Source organism: Anser cygnoides, chromosome 3 (assembly GCF_040182565.1).
Source record: "Anser cygnoides isolate HZ-2024a breed goose chromosome 3, Taihu_goose_T2T_genome, whole genome shotgun sequence".
Taxonomy (NCBI): domain Eukaryota; kingdom Metazoa; phylum Chordata; class Aves; order Anseriformes; family Anatidae; genus Anser; species Anser cygnoides.
The window spans coordinates 119,157,885-119,174,000 of record NC_089875.1 but is presented as its reverse complement, the minus strand read 5'-3'; the positions used below and the strand labels follow the sequence as shown (position 1 = coordinate 119,174,000).

General features: G+C 45.3%; 1 protein-coding gene across 1 annotated transcript in view; it reads left to right on the top strand.

Annotated features, from left to right (window-relative positions):
• The window catches only part of PKHD1 (PKHD1 ciliary IPT domain containing fibrocystin/polyductin), a 256,426-nt gene that overhangs the window by 56,431 nt on the left and 183,879 nt on the right, over positions 1-16,116 (top strand). Inside the window, exon 34 of the mRNA XM_066993217.1 lies at positions 2,188-2,338. Coding sequence (XP_066849318.1) covers positions 2,188-2,338 — 151 coding nt within the window. The remainder of the gene's footprint in view (positions 1-2,187; positions 2,339-16,116) is intronic.

Sequence of the window (16,116 nt, the reverse complement as noted above, 5' to 3'; positions counted from 1 at the left end):
GGGAATTCCTGAAATAATACGCATTGATTGCTCTAAGTAATAATTATAACGAACAGCAGTAATAAGGATATGGGTATGAGTTTTGCAGACATTCATCCCAGGATGGGGACAAAACTATCGAAATCATCGCTGACTTCACTACACATAATATCTTTCCTGTTTGTTCTTATTAGCTTTAGACTGGTTTGAATAAAGCTTCTGCTAATGTAGTCTGTCCTAAAGCCTGTACTTTATGCACACAATGGCAAATGCATATTCCTCAGGAAAGGTGCAAATCTTACCATTCACGTCACTGGTGCATGGATACATCCCTGAATTCCCTTTTGCCAACCGCCCCTTTTGTTGCATTTCCTTTAAACATTGCCGTTTGTTACAGGCATCCAGCATCAGGGTTTCAGATGCGGTTGCTCGAGAACAGGGGGGAATTGGCTCTTTGCCTACAAGCAAAACTTGTTAACCTGTTGTAAAATGACATGATCGGAGATCCTCCCATTGACTTCAGTGGCTAGCGAGTTGGGCCCTGCATCGAGCCAACAACAAGCCCCTTCTCCCTTTAAAACTGTTGGTTGTTTAAAGATGCATCTTTTCCTTGTAGCATGAAAAAGAAGTACTATGCAGTCTTGAAAGATAGCCCAGTCCATTGAATTATCGTACAGGACAAGAGCAGTTCTCAAAGTGTCACTATCAAAAGCGAGCGTAGTTCCCTACGGCTGGCTTTTGATTATTGATACAGCAGAGGGAAAGGTTCATTTAAATATAGAAATAAAAATTCGCTGTTAAAAGGGTTCAGCTACTTGCAGAAGACTTTTTTTTTTTTTTTTTTTTGCTGCTGATGTGGCTGCGTCCTTTAACAAATTATCCTCCCGCTGCCCTGACAAAGGCCACCAAACCAAACAGCCCGTAACTGTACCGTCAGAGCAGCTCTTTGTTTGCACAGTGAGCTCTTGCATCCAGCCTGGTCTGAAAACTTCAGGTTCAGCAAATTGTCCTGATCACCAGGCTCATGAGGAAGCTCTGGGTGGTGGCTTTCCAGCTGGGTTGATTTTGGTGGAAGTTAGCCTTCTAAGCCTCCTAAATTTGGCTCTCCAGAAAATCCAGTGAGATGAGGCTTTTGGGGCACTGAAGACCTCTGCAAATCCTGGTCCTACAGATCTTATCCCCTGTTTTGTTGAGCAAAACTCTTCACAAGGAGGGTGGTGAGGCCCTGGCACAGGCTGCCCCGAGGAGCTGTGGGTGCCCCATCCCTGGCAGTGCCCAAGGCCAGGCTGGGTGGGGCTGGGGGCAGCCTGGGCTGGGGGCTGAAACCAGGGGAAGGATTGTAAAGTGGCACCGGAGTATCCCAAAGCCTGTAGAAGTAAATTGGGAAGCTTTCCCCTCACTTCAAGGGATCGTGGATCCTATAGCTCCCCATAATAAAACGCTACCAAAGTCAGCAGCTGTCAGCAGCGAGACCCAGGAAAAATATCTCTTCCCCACCACCTTTTCTATTACTTTTTTCCCCTGTGCAAGGGGAGGCTTTAGAGCAAATATCTGTTACTATAACTGGCACATATATCGAATCTGCTTAGTCTGGGCTGTTAAGTAACTTTAATTAATTTACTAAGTTAATGTTCCAATGCTAGCAACAAAGCATCATTGCAATCAGCTGGGTAGCAGGAATTGGAACCCCTAAATGAGCTCATTTTTTCACAGTTGGAATTAGGGACCAGTTAGCCAGTTGTGTGGCTTTTCCAATTTCTCCACTTGCCCTAGGGGAGTTGCAAGTTATTCATTCCCTATTGCTAAGTGTGAGTAGGATGGGGAGGGGGAGATGTGAACAAACCCTACCCCACGTAGGAGTCCATCTTTGATCCTAGCACTGCTGATTCCCTCGCTGTTGTCTGCACGTATCTTCCTTGGTCCTCGAATGGCATTTGCTACTGTTTGCAATAGTTTGGGGAAGCAGCAAGGCATCACTGAGAGATATTTACTGCATGTATTTTATTGCGAGTGTGTGCAGATAAAGGGGGGAAAAAAAACAAATAAACAATAAAAGAATGGAAACAAAATTACAGAAATTTGCAAAGTTTGACAAATGGTGGCCAGGAGTTGCCACAAGCTAATGGCTTGCAATGATTAATAAGAGTAAAAATAATTGCATTTCATTAAGATTGATGACACCCCATTTAACCTCCCTTCTCGTTTCAGCCCTAAAGTGGAAAGAGATGAAGTTCTCATCTATAATAGCTCCTGTAACATTACCATGGAAACTGAGGCAGAGATGGAGTGTGAGGGAGCTAATCAGCCAATTACCGCCAAGATTACTGAGATATGGAAAAACTGGGGCCAGAACACTCAGGTATAATCAAATCTTTTTTACAGACTGATTCAAACAGCTTAAAATTAAATTTGTAATATTGTGTACATTTAAAGGAGGCAAAAAAACCACACACACACACAAAACAATTTAGGCTGAGCAGCAGCAATATATAATATTAAATGCTTTCCAACTTTGAGCAGCAGTTCTAATGCTGCGCAGCTGAATTAATGGTTAACTATGGTTAATCATGTATTTTATGAGACATAAATGAGCTTTACCTTATTTTCTGGGCAGCGGGCACCTTTTTTAACACTTTCCTTTTGTATATATAAATGCAAATTCTGTTCTAAGGGGGTTGTTTTCTGTTACTTGATTGGAAACCTTAGCCATGAGATACGGCGTTTCAGCTCTCCGGCAGGGACTTAGCGTTCAGCATTTGTGCAGCTCTGGTTCTGTTTGTTTTCTTCTCCTCTTTAGTATTCAAAATAGAATGGGACAATCTCTCTGCTAGGAAGACATCCACAAAGCGTGTATTATAATATCTGTGATCCTGAAATAACATCATTATGAAGTTCATTTTCTAAAACATTAATTATAAACCTAAGACATCCTTTTAGAGTTCTTGGGGTGTCGCAGAGTTTTTGGGGGTGTTGAGCTGTAGTACTAGGTTGTTCTTCTTGTGACAAGGAATTCAGAGCGGTGATATATTTGGTGAGTGTCAAATGTCCCTTTGCCATCATCCTTTCCTAAATGCACAGCTACTGAGAAGTTGGTGGAGTCCTACCAGTGCAAGTGGGAAGAGTTTCACTCCTGAATTATCAGAATTAATGCTGTTTTTTCTCTAGTAAACCAAATTATCATGCGGTCTTCTTAGTACTGGGAAACTGAAGTTCGTTTGCTGAGCACTGATATTAAAGTTACCATGGTAATTCTTAACTGTCTGCAGTGAAAATTTGGTTGCTGTATCTACCACCTTAACCCAGAGCAGCTGCAGTGTCCTGTCCAAGTAACTTTGGTGTGTTTCCAGCATCAGATTCTGAAGCTTTTAATAAGCCAAGAATCTCTCAATACTTGCCCTGCAAATATTTTTTACATGTATATTGCTACTGCAACTAAGCATCCTGAAATGCCATTGTTTTCTTCGTTCTGTTCAAGAAAAAAACAAGCAAACAAACAAATCACAAGTGTTTTTGTGTTGTCCTTGGCCCGTGAAGGAACATCATAGGTATCATACGTAGCCTGTCCCCTCTCAGCATTGCCAGCCCTCGTGATGCCCTGGCTATCCATATTCTGTAGGATGCAGGGTGACTCCTCTCCCCTGTGCTTGCTAGTCAGCATTGCTAGCTCTGCTACCCGAAACATGCACAGCCATGGGGAAAACCAAGCCAAAAAATAAAAAATTGCTATTTAGCAAGTGCAAGAGGCCAGCACGGGGCTGTGCTTAGGCCAGTATCAGATCAAATAGCAACAACTCCTTTCATTCGGATGTTCCTTACCAAATGTGCAAAGGGCAGCTCTACTGCCGTAGAGCCCAGGCTGCAGCGTGGAGGAGTTATCACCTACTGTATCGTCGGTCCTGTAGTCTCACTAATGAGGTGGTGACAGGCGGCCTTTTGGCTCAGGTGACAGCCAGAATAAGTTGTGAGGTTTGTCTCTGCTGTGTTTTTTCCACTCGGTGTGGGGGGAAAAGCAGAGTCCTGAGTGTCCTGCGTGAGTGAAAGGAGAGCAGGACGAAACCAGTAGTGCCTTTAGATCTGGGATTTGCTGCTGCTTAATGAACCCAGCAGGCATTTGGAATCATTTTATCCCTCTTCCCAAAACTGGCCTGGTGAGCAGAGGTGGATGGGTGGGGAGTTCAGATAAATGGTTTCAATTTTGGTCCCTTTCTAGCTGACAGCATCCCATGAAGATTTACGACCTGGTGCAGCATATGCATGCTTCACTGTAGAGGTTTAAATCATGTCATGTGAACTGGCCTTACCTTTCCAGTGGAAATAATGGTCCCCAGGTTCTGCACCAAGCAGTGCAATGCATTAATAGCACCACGTGCCCTAGGATAATGGTGCTATTAGCAGGCAGCAAAACTCTGCGTACAAGTAATGGGGCCGCATCTCTTTATAATAACATCTGGTACCTCTATTGCACTCTCGTGTAAGGATCTCAAAGCACTCCAAAACCAAAGATACTCTGCTCTGTGTTTTGTTTTCTACTTATTCTTCTGCTAATTGAATGATGCCCAGGCAGGCTGACAACTGAGTGAAGCCTTAGCACAGCCAAGTTTTGTGGGAGGTTGGGAGCAGAGATGTTGAGATGGTGATGGAGCAGTGTTAGCTCCAGGATGGCAGCAGAAGGGAAAAAAGTCATAAAAGAAAGGCCAACAGAGGCTTGTATTATCAAGAGCATGGAGGGAGAATTGATAAGAAAGGAGAACAAACTTGCTTTGGAGGAAAAATTGAATAAAACTCAAAAGGTTTGTCCTGGGAGCTGGAGTCTAAGGGATACAAAGGTTAGGGAGAGGGTGTTTTTTCTTCATTCTTTATAAGACATTTATTAGGACCTGCCTGTAATTCTTAATGTAATGAGGAAGAGAATAATATGATCAGTTGGGATTTGGCAGGTAGGCTGGAAATGAGATGAACACAAACCGTGATGGGATGATGCTTTTAGCAGCCCTTTCACCAATAGCTCACAGACACAGCCCGGTGGCATTGAAGGGGAATCCATGCACGAGGATCCTACTGTACAGCAAGTGCCAGAGACATGGCCATCAACTTGATGCCTTCTTCAACCAACAGGAGCCTTGAACGGCATTTTCCTCTTGCTTGACTTCACAGAACAGGATCCAAACAGTGATTGAACTAGCCTGTGAATTCACCCTGGATCAGCTTTACTGAAAAGTTGCATTAAACAGCTAACGTAACTCATCCAGGAGTCAGACCTTAGCTCTGTTAGTTGGGTTTTGAATAACGGCATGCTGCCAGACAGGCACATTCCTCCATTTCTCTGGTCATATCCAAAGCATATTATATACGCTTTCGAGGTGTTTCCTTGCCCTCTGTTTGAATTGCAAGTGCACGTGGAAGCCATGGACACCAAAGTCACCTGCAGAGATTAGCAAACACTACGTGTTCTTCCTCTGTGAGTTAATGAGGTAGTTGTTTGAACTTCTTTAATTGTCTTGGATATAAGGAAGCTCCAAGTACTTGAGGGTCATACCTACAAACTCTTTGGTAGGTGCTTTTTTTTCCTTTCTTTTATTTAACTTTTATTTTTTTCCCTTCATAAATATGTATAAAGATCTATTTTAATGAAAAGATCTTAATTCTAGATACCTTAAATCTTGGATGATATGAATGAAATAGGGAGGCTTAAGTCTGCAGAAAAGAGAGCTCTTCCACCTCTTATCACAACATACCTTTGCTCGAAAATTGTTCTGTTGCTCTCATCCAAATTAGAAAGTTGTTTTTTTGAAAATGCTGGGTGTCCTGTTCACCTTGTGCATGCTGCTGCCTTGAGTCAGTCACTTGGATTTGATGGTCCAGTTGAACCGCTTTGAAAATTTTGGGGCAGAATCTGCAGTCGAGGAAAAGAGCTGTGTTTTTTGGGAAGTGAGGCAATATTCATCCCTTCTATTCAGGTCTTCAAGCTGTTGCTTGCATGGCTGCAGTCTGAGCTGGACTCAGGTTGGAATTCAGAGGAACCCCCAAAATTTCTGTGGTTCTGCTGGCTGGAGACTTGTGACTTAGCAGGTTTCATCAGACCTGGGTTCACTAGCTTGGCCTTTTCCTGGGGCCTGCTCCGAGCCTGAATATCTGAGAGAACAGCTTTTATGGCCTTCTTTAGAAACTGATTCTGGCCCTTGCTTCACTTTTTGAAGTACTTGCCACCATATGACATAAGTAGGTCACGCGAAGTAAGCAGCAGGCCTCTGCCCTACTGTTGTATTTGGCATCATTAGTGTTTGCAGCTTGCTCCATTGTTATCTTGGGAAGAGTTGTAGAATTATTTTTACATCTGTATATAATGCAATTTAGCCCACTGAAAGGAGAAGCGGAAAAAAAAGGAAAAAATTCCACCACTGATTGTATATCCCACAGGACTTAATTAGTTCACAGCTTCATGATACACTGGATAATAGAAAGATATGAATTAAATAATACAAGGGGAAATAAAAGTAGTTCTAATGCTCGCTCAGTACCTGTCCACTTCCACCTTGGCTGCATAATGAGATGTCAGCCACTGTGACACTGATGAGATATGCACAACACGCTGATACCACGCGTAAAGGATGCTCAGGGGAAAGTTTGACCAGGTTTGGATGTCTCCAAACCCATTATGCTTAGTGAGCTTTCAAATGATTATTCCGGATCACTGGACCAGACCTAATCATCGTGCCAGCATGCTGTTTGAGCAGAGTTTCCCTGCGCTGACTCCCCCGTCCTCTCCTGGCCCAGATGGGTGATGCGACGCTCATTGGAGGGCAGGTGCCACGTGTGTTAAGTCACGGGGAAGCTGAACTGGTACGCTAGTGAATCCTCTCTAACCCAGCCCTCGAGGGGTCCCTATTAAGAAACAGAAAGCTAATAAAAAATTACTTGCTAGATAAAAACGCCATCCTGGATTATGGCTCTGCCTGGCTATGCTGTGCTGATGTTAGTTTGTTTTTCAGTAGGGCACTGAGGGAAGGTCTTGAGATTTAAGAAGTAGCTTAGAGTATCGAGGAACTGTGAGTTCTTTTCTCGGTGATTGGTATGCTTCTTTTGTCTGCTTCTCAGAATTAAAAAGAAAAATACACAACAACAAACAAGCAAAGTCTGCATCTGAGAACTGCATGGTCTATTAAGAGACCTTTGCTATTCAAATTCTTAATGTAACCAGGATCAGCTTTCCAAATCCCATGTATTCCTCTGTATATCTTAGAATCTTTCCTTCCTTTTTTATTTTTCTTTCCATTTTTTTTTCCCTCCACTTATTTTCCTCATTAACTCTCTCTGGGTGCCATATTATTTTGAGGTGAGGACGGAGATGAGATGATTTTGTCTGTTGGAGATATTTGGTACTTTATATAGGTGACAATTCCTAGGCAGCATCCCAAGGAGCAGATAGGGCTCTCTGGCAGCACAGAGCACGCCAGCCATAAAGGGCTGTTACTTTATTTTTCACATCAGTGCTGTGCTGGATCTCCTGATCACATTGTATGTCTGTGAGGGTTACAGGAGATGGGAGGTGACTCTCCTGCAGGTCCAGCAGGCTCCTTGTGCTCTGCATGGTAGATGTGTGATGCTCTTTCACTCTCGTTTTTGTGCCATCCTCATGTTGTATGGACATCTCATGGGTGAGCTTTGAGGATGGGAGGTTCATAGTTGGTTGCCCCTGCTTGTAGATATGTGTGGGCTTCAAGTTTATGGTCATATATGTCTATGTGTATTTTCTGGTGTAAAATATATAAATAAATCCAGGAACTTCAGAAGGGCACCAGCGCCTAAAGGTGAAGATGGGGGTGTCATCTTTCAAGCTTCTTCATCCTTCATCTTCAGAAATGGTACAGCCCTAACACGTTCTCATTCCTATGCTCTGTCTCTTCAGTGTCCTTTGGCTGCCCATCTCCATCCGTCCTTTTTTTTCTGGAGCACCAAACGGTGCCAGAAAGGAAAATAATCCTCTCTCTGCCTTCTCCAGTGCTTCCCTTGGAGGAAAACCACTCACCAGTTTGAGGCTGGTTAAGCAGGGTATGAGTGAAATGTGCCATCTATGAGGATGGAGGCATCCCGGTCTGAGCAGAAGCCTGTGAATGAGCCCTGGCACTGTTTGCTCACAGCTGTGCCCATCAGTTCTGTGCTTCCTTGCCCCTAGTGCGAAGCCATGCCACCTGCACTGTCGTGGTATCGTGGGGCAGGATGATAGAAGGTGCTTTATCTTCATTTGCCCATACTGATTACGTCTCACAGAGGCCGGGGAAACAGTAGGCTCTGGCTACACGTTATCAGGGAGGATTTCTCCTACAGCTGCCTGGTGCACTGAGCTTTCAACAGGGCTCCTGGGTGCTTTGGCAGTGCAAATACCCTGCCATAACAATGCCACAAGGGACGGGGAGCCAGGAGGAGGACTAGATGAAACTTTTCCAAAATATCAGGTGTGTATTATTATTATTTTTTTAAATATAGATAGACACTTTTAACAACCCAGCAAGCCCCCCCCCCCCCCCCTTGCATCATTATGTTCTCTGTTGCTTAACCTCCTGTCTTCATCACGGTTATTTTCAGAGGCGGGGGCAGGAACATGCAAAACCAACTTAGATTTGCAGGCCTCGCAGAAAGGAAGTAGAGGAGTCCATAACAAATTAATAAAAATAAAAGCACAAAGCCAGTCTTGGGGTGGGGAATGCTATCAGAGCAGAGCGAGGGACCATCTGCAAGGTTGTTAAGACGTAGAGAACCAAGATGGCCTCCACAGTAACCACAGGCAATGTGAAGAGATAAATGGTTGACCCGAGCCCGTGTCAGGCTAGGATTGATGCCACTATCAGCCCTAGTGCCTTTGCAATGATTTTTTAAAAAATCTCTGATAGAGTGTGTTATCTAGTTACTGGCATGAGGGCAATGGCCTGGAGGCAGCAAGGAGGGGGGGGGGGGGGGGGGGGGGGGGGGGGCTAGGACGAGGGAGAGGAGGAGAGAAAGGGGAAAGAAAAAAAAAGGTCATTCCGGGAGGACAATCTCTGCTGGACTAAATGAGAAAATAAGGGCCTTGCTCTGGAAGGGGGAGGTAAATAAATAAATAATAATAAAAAAAAAAAGTGGCTGCTAGGTGTGCGAGAAAAGGATAAGCGAAATTGCTTCTCCTTCTTTCTCTTTCCTTTCCTGCCTTTTTTTTTTTCTCCCCTTTTTCTTTTAATGGGATCGGCCTTGGGCTGCAATGGGAAATTTAGGAGATCTGCTTGTAGTGTTTTTTTTTTCTTTTGCTTTAACTTTTTGCTTCCTGATTTGAGGTTTAACCCTTTCCTCTTCTGCTGCCAGCTCAAAAAAATCCAGGGCTGAACTCTGTATTTTTTTTCTTCTCTTTTTCCCCCATTTTTGAATAGCTTTTTTTTTTTTTTTCTTTCCCCCATCTCACTGTCTTTCTAGTGCATAAGACATTATTTCCTAAATTGCACATGCTTTTCCAGGGAGCCCTCCTCTCCCCATCCCTCTCGCTGTAGCACTGGAGGCCTGTTGGACATTCCCCCCAAGATGGGATGCCCACCACCCCATAACCCACAGCACACCGAAGCCTTTCCACTCCTATTGATTCCGTATGAAATTAGAATCAAGTGGGAGAACCGCTTTCCTTCTTTCCCCCCCTATTTATTCCTGCTCCCCACCCTGGAAAGAAACACAGATTCAGAGTGAAAAAGTGTCATTTTGGAGGCACTGCTGCGGGAGACAGAAAGCAAGGCTTCCCCTTCCCTCACCCAGAGAAAGCCTGGATTAAGGTCAGGAGCGTGCGGGGAAGCCTTTCTGAGGGACTGCGGGCAAATTTTCTTTGTGCTTGCTCCCAGGCTCTTGCACAGAGTCTTGCTGCCACTTTCCTGTTTAATTATGACAGACTCTAATTGACTCCTTTGGCATTTCGGCAGGTTTGGAGGGGGTGGATGGCCTGTGGTGGAAGCGTGGCCCTGGTTCTCCATCTGTGGAACTTGCTCTTGATTTGGAGGAAAGGGCTGGGGGTGTTTAATGGCTGGGTCCATGCTGGGGTGCACAGCTTTGGGCTCTGGATGAACCGAAAGGGAAGCTTTTTCATCTCCCCATTGGGAATTTGATTGAAAGGGCAGAGCTCCTTGGAGACACACATGGCCTGGACTTGTTCTTCTCCCAGGTTGGAGTGTGATTTAACGTGTGAGAGGGTCTTGCCCCTCCCTTAGGTGTGATGCGGGTTGAAGATGCTTTCAGGCAGGTCTTGCGTCCCTGACAATGTCCTCTGTGTCACCACCCGACTCCGTGTCCTCTTCCCAGTCCCAAACAGAGCAACAAGACCTGATGTTGCATGCAGGAGTTTTCTGAGAAGCATGGTCCTACACTTGATGTTTCTGGGGCCTGTTTTGGCACCCAGTAATGGGCTGGGCAGTGTTTACCCTGTTTTGAAAACTGGGAGATTTTAGTAGTGTGGATGCAGTGGGGGAAATGAAAGGGCCACAGCTGGACCATGGGATGAGGTGCTATCTTTATATTGGTCAAGCATAAAGATTTGAGACTGGGTTTGACCATGGCAGTGGAGACAACTCCTGGCCTGAAGCACTGAAACGCCAGATTTGGGGAAAGGAGGATGTTTCCTTTTAGCCTTAAACAATAACCAGAGATTATTTTACTTTATTTGCTTATTTTATTTACTTATTTATTTTTGGTGCTTCATTTTAGGCACCTAAGGGTGCTGCACTGAGGCCCTGGTTGACATGTGCATTCCCAGTTCTGAACACAGTTAAAAACTACCCCTTGATGCCCTGGTTTCCTCACCAACATTAAAACCAATTGGATTTAGTCTTGCAGAGTGTGAGTGATGCGTGAGTGTCAGCATGTGAGGTGCTGTGGTGGCTCCATCTTGCTGCAAGTCTTTCCTCTTTACTGGTGGGTTGTTCCCAGACATTTATTCAGAACAAAAGCTTGCTGTGGATATACAAAGCTGTTGAGCTCTCGGGGATATAGACACGTTTGGATAAGCACATGGGCTAGCAGCTCAGGTGGTCTGGTTATAGAATCATAGAATATCCGAAGTTGGAAGGGACCCATAAGGATCATCAAGTCCAACTCCTGGCACCCACAGGTCTGCCCAAAAGTTTATACCATGGGACTAAGTGCACAGTCCAATCGCTTCTTAAATTCAGGCAGGCTTGGTGCAGTGACTGCTTCACTGGGGAGCCTGTTCCAGTGTGCGACCACCCTCTCAGTGAAGAATCTCTTCCTGACGTCCAGCCTAAACCTCCCCTGTCTCAGCTTAATACCATTCCTGCGGGTCCTGTCACTGGTGATAACGGAGAATAGGTCATCTTCCTCTCCACTCCCCCTCGTGAGGAAGTTGTAGACTGTGATGAGGTCCCCCCTCAGCCTCCTCTTCTCCAGGCTGAACAGGCCAAGTGACCTCAGTTATGACTAGACATGGGTTCTAGAAGGCCAGGATCTCCTTCCCTTTTAGTCTCTACAATATTTTCTGCTAGGCTGTAGTCTAGACATGTATTGCCTGTGTCATGTATGACACTCAATGTGAGGTGGATGATGGCGTAAAGGCATCAATTCTACGGGGATGTAGCTCTGAAGAGCTGAGCTTGGTACCTGGCCGTGCCTTAAGCCATAAGATCAGGCTTCCCATCCAGTCCACAAGAAAAAAGAATAAAGTTTGGAGTTGGTGTGTGGTGTGTGAGGGACATAGTTGGGTTTTGCATCATTAAAAAAAAAAAAAAGTAAAAAAAAAAAAAAAAAAAAGTGGTAATATCCTGAGGATAACAAGGACTTGAAAAGCTTCTAGCAAGCTACTGGTAGGGATGGAAACTTAATCATCTTGTATCATTTCTTCTGCAAGAAGACTTTAGAGTAAGGAGTAGAATAAGTAATACTTGGTTTTTTTTGTTGTTGTTGTTAGTTTTTTTTTTCTTCCTTGTTTTGTAACTGCTGGTGTTATGGCAAAGTCTTTCCCCACTCTAAACGACATGAAAGAGGTGCACAGTTGGAGGACGACTGAATTCCTGTACTATTTCAGTTCAGAAACACTTATTAAGACAAAATAATTTAAAAAAATGTTGCAGCAGAAGGAAAAATCAGCATGTTAAAGCACTCTGCCACAGTTTATCTCAGAGCCTTCATTCTGCCTTTAACAAAGGGGTTAATTTTATGTGATTGCCAGTAAAAACAGGCTGTTTTCACGATGAGTCGGGCGATGGACTGAGTTAACAACCCCTTGGAAGTGCCAGGTGCGTTTCCCTGATTGGCAGCTCCGTAGGTGGAAACCCCTCGTTCCCAGCCCGTCCTTGGGAATGGCTGCAGAGCAAAGGACTTCGTTAAGGGATCATAAGGCTGCCTCGTAAAAACTAGCAAACAATTACCATCCTGATGGGAAGGAGAGGAGGGGACCGAGTGCTCTGCAGGCCCCGTGAAGAAAAGCAGACGTCCCAGGGCAGGGAGGCATCAGGTGAGGCGGACGCTATAAACACTTTTCAGCGAATGCTGCGTCTCCTCAATAAAGAGGCAATTAGCCTGTCTACGGCATTAACAAAATATTCCCAGTTAACTTCATGGGTGGTGCAGGGCTGGGAGCTGTTAGCTCATATTCAGTTAAATTTCAAATGTCAGAGCTCGTTAGCGGTGATTTTAGCCAAAGACAGTTTGTGAGGAGCTCAGTAAATTTGACTTCCTCGGATAAAATCGAGGCAAGAGATTGCCGCTTTGCTTATTGATTTATTTTCCTGCTTTCACACATCTTCTTTGGGCCTGGGATTCTGATCAAGGGTCAGGCTTGGCTTTGTTCGCTTAGGGATTGTGTTTCTGTCTTTCACGCACACTCTTGTTATTTCATTGTCACTTTAATTCTCATTCATTTGCCTTTTCCCTCCTGCCTTAACCTGTGTCTGGTGAGTGGGAGATGTAGATTTTGCTCTTGGTGTTGAGGACAGATTTTCTCCGAGCTCACCAGCAGGCCTGTGTGTGCATGGACATTCTGAATGGCTTTAGATGTTCAGGCTGACCTACGCAAAACTGAGGAAAGAGATGCAAAACAGCTGGCAGGGAGCAATTCTCTAAAACCGTAGAGATGGCTCACCCAAGGTCTGTTTTTCTCTGTTTTCCTGATCTTGGGATTTAATTTCTTGTTGTTTTGAATCCACCTATGCCCAACGAACTGGGGCAAAGCTTCAAAGCTGAGATGGCTCAGGCAATGTGGCAGAAAGTGAGATTTCCCATGCAGGAAGGACAGTACTCAGTGGTCACCACCATGGATATGAGTTGGTTGATGTTCATTTTCACCTCTGGGAGATGTAGACACCACAGGATGACAATTTTGGACGCATTCCTCCAGGTGGTGATAGCTAGCAGCGGGCAGAGCTTTGGGGTTTGCACCAAGGCACTTTATTTCCACCTCCTGCAAGTACATACTGATTCAGGTGTGTACCTTAATACGATGTCCAACTCTTCCTGAAGTCAAGTCTGCTTTTGGAAAAAGCTACCAGGCACCCATCTGCATCCTTAAGCACTTGAATGCATTGGGGTGTGGATGTGCCAGCAAAGCTCCTTGGGAATGGGACCCTGGATTTTATACCCTGCCAAGTGATTAACAGGCAGACAAACGTGTGTGGGAGGGCAGATAGTGAAAGGCACAGCACATTGCAGGGAATCTGTGCTCCCAACAAAGATGAGCTGTTACAGCCCTGAAAGACAAAGGGATGGCTTTGTAGCCCAGACAGCAGCAGTTTGTGCTTTGAACTCAAAGGGCTCTCAGTTAGCCATGTGGCGTGTTGGTCGAGGGGTTCTCTCTCACGCTACTCTCTCATCTTGTTATCTGATTAAAATGAAGTTTGGGCTGAAATCTCTTGAAACGACAAGAGTGGCTAATGTCCCATAGTGTGTGTGATGCTGCTCTTCAGCTGAGGCGTGGTTGCTCATGGCACAGCCATGCAGAGAAAAGTGCCCCAGATGAACTTCAGCTGGTTTCAGGCTTCTGGTGCTGTCTGCACCCCTGCTGAAATTGCCTATCGTGTGTCGCTGGCAGCTCCAACCACTGGGAAAAAAAAATAGATAGCAGCACTGTTCCATTGAGAATCAGTTCTAATTTTAACTCTATATGATAAATATATTAAAGTGCATATTTCTGTTCTAGATATGTCCTTGTTTGGAAGTTGTCATGCATCAGGAATGATCTCTGATGTTTGTACAGCTCCTTGCACATCAGCATCCTGGGCTTTATCTGGATTTGTTGCAATTAAATAGACACCTTGCAATTAAATAGACACCTAAAGGGACACCTTTGTCTGCCCCCGCTGCATAGGAGGGGTGTGCCCAGTCTTCTAAATGACACCTAACACCCAGATTCCCATTAGAATTGGCAAATTCAGCTTGCAGTGACGGTGCAAAGGTAGCCTTTGCTAAGGAGTGCCATCTCCCCAGCCATCATAACCCAGTGTTCCCCTATTGCTTGCGTGACCTTTTCTGTAAGAGTCCCATCTTCACCTTTTTACCTTTCTGGCAGATAAGTGTTTTTGATGATGACAATAAAGATACCGCAAAGCACTTTTATTCTTGGTTGCCCCATCTGGGCTGCGCGTTTGATCCGAACGGCCGGCGTTCCAGTCAGATTGCACTATCAGATGGAGCTGGCTCTATTTCCTGCATTATTCTTCCTGGCTGTACCACATTATGCAATTATGTTTGCATTTAAACCTGAGCACTTACCTGTAATGATGCTGTAGTTCAGTACATGATACATTACAGCACTAGATAATGCATACAGATAGGCTAAGAAAGCATGTTGTTGATGTGCTAAAACTAAACAGGACATTGCATTTGAAAGCGGGCTCTGAAAGCTCGCAGATTAGGATGAGTCGCTTAAAAAGCTCGCATTACTGAAATAACAGCCACGCAGGGTGAAACCCTCTCCCTGCTGGGCAGGTACAGGACTGAAAGGGCAGCGCAAGGCTTCAGTCTCCGTCTCAGGAGCCTGGCTGCTGTCACCCGCTTCTGCAGGAGCAGGGAGGTCTATATAGCACAGCCCCTACAGCACAGAGTCAGTGAGGGGCTTGGAGGACAGGCTGCATGTCCCAGCCCCACCTGGGCTCGGGGAGCTCTGCAAGGAGCAGCCCCCGGCCCCTCTCGGGGCAGCCTGTGCCAGGGCTCCGGCACCCGCCCGGCCCAGCAGTGCTGCCTGAGGGGCAGGGGGAGCCGCCGGGGCTCCGGGCTGGGCCCGGGGCCTCTGGGCCCGGCCCTGGGCACCGCCGAGCAGGGCCTGGCTTTGTCTTCACTGCATCGTCTCTCTGCAATGCAGAAGCAGCCCTAGGGATGCGATTCTGACTAGTTGGCTTGCATTTATCATATCGTTGTATACTATACTACTGCTTTAGTGAAGTTAACAGGGTGTTTTAGGTGGTACTCGGTAGCTGGATGGCAGACCCTGGCACCCAGTGCTGGAAGTGATGGTTATTATTAAAGCACGCCAGGACAGTTAATCTCTACCCCTGTTTAGGACTTCACTTCTGTCAGATGAAGTGAAGATTTTAGTGACTTCCCTACCTCTATACACACTGGAGCAAAGAAGTAAATTCCAGAATAACAACTTCTAATACTCCTGGTCTGCATCAGATCCTAGCCTGAGATGGAATATAGCCAAAAGCCATTTCCTCGTGCCCATCCAGGTTCTCCCTCTCAAATCTGGAATACATTTTAAAAATAAATTTTAGACAGGTGAAAATGATCTGGCAAAACATTTTGATGAAGCTGCTGCCGTGATTCAGCAGAACCCGGGCATGCTGCAGTCAGACATGAATTTTCGTCACAGGGTAATGAAGCAATGTAATCCTGCTCCGCAAGGTACTGGCGAGTACATCGGTTTTCCCTTCAATTAAAGAGGGATTGCAACCAATAATTTTCCTAGCAGGTTGTTTTTCACTGTACTTTGGGGGGTCTGTAGATGGAAGGTGCTAAAGTTGGGCAGAGTGTCATCTTATTTGTTTGAGAGAGGATATATAAGTGAAAAAAGAAAGGAAGCACATACTAAGTTGTAGCCTTCATGCAGCAAAGCCATTTTCAGTCTTGGCTTGGTAAATCATTGCAAAGCTCTTGTAAACCAGGCTTGGAGCAGTGATGGGATGT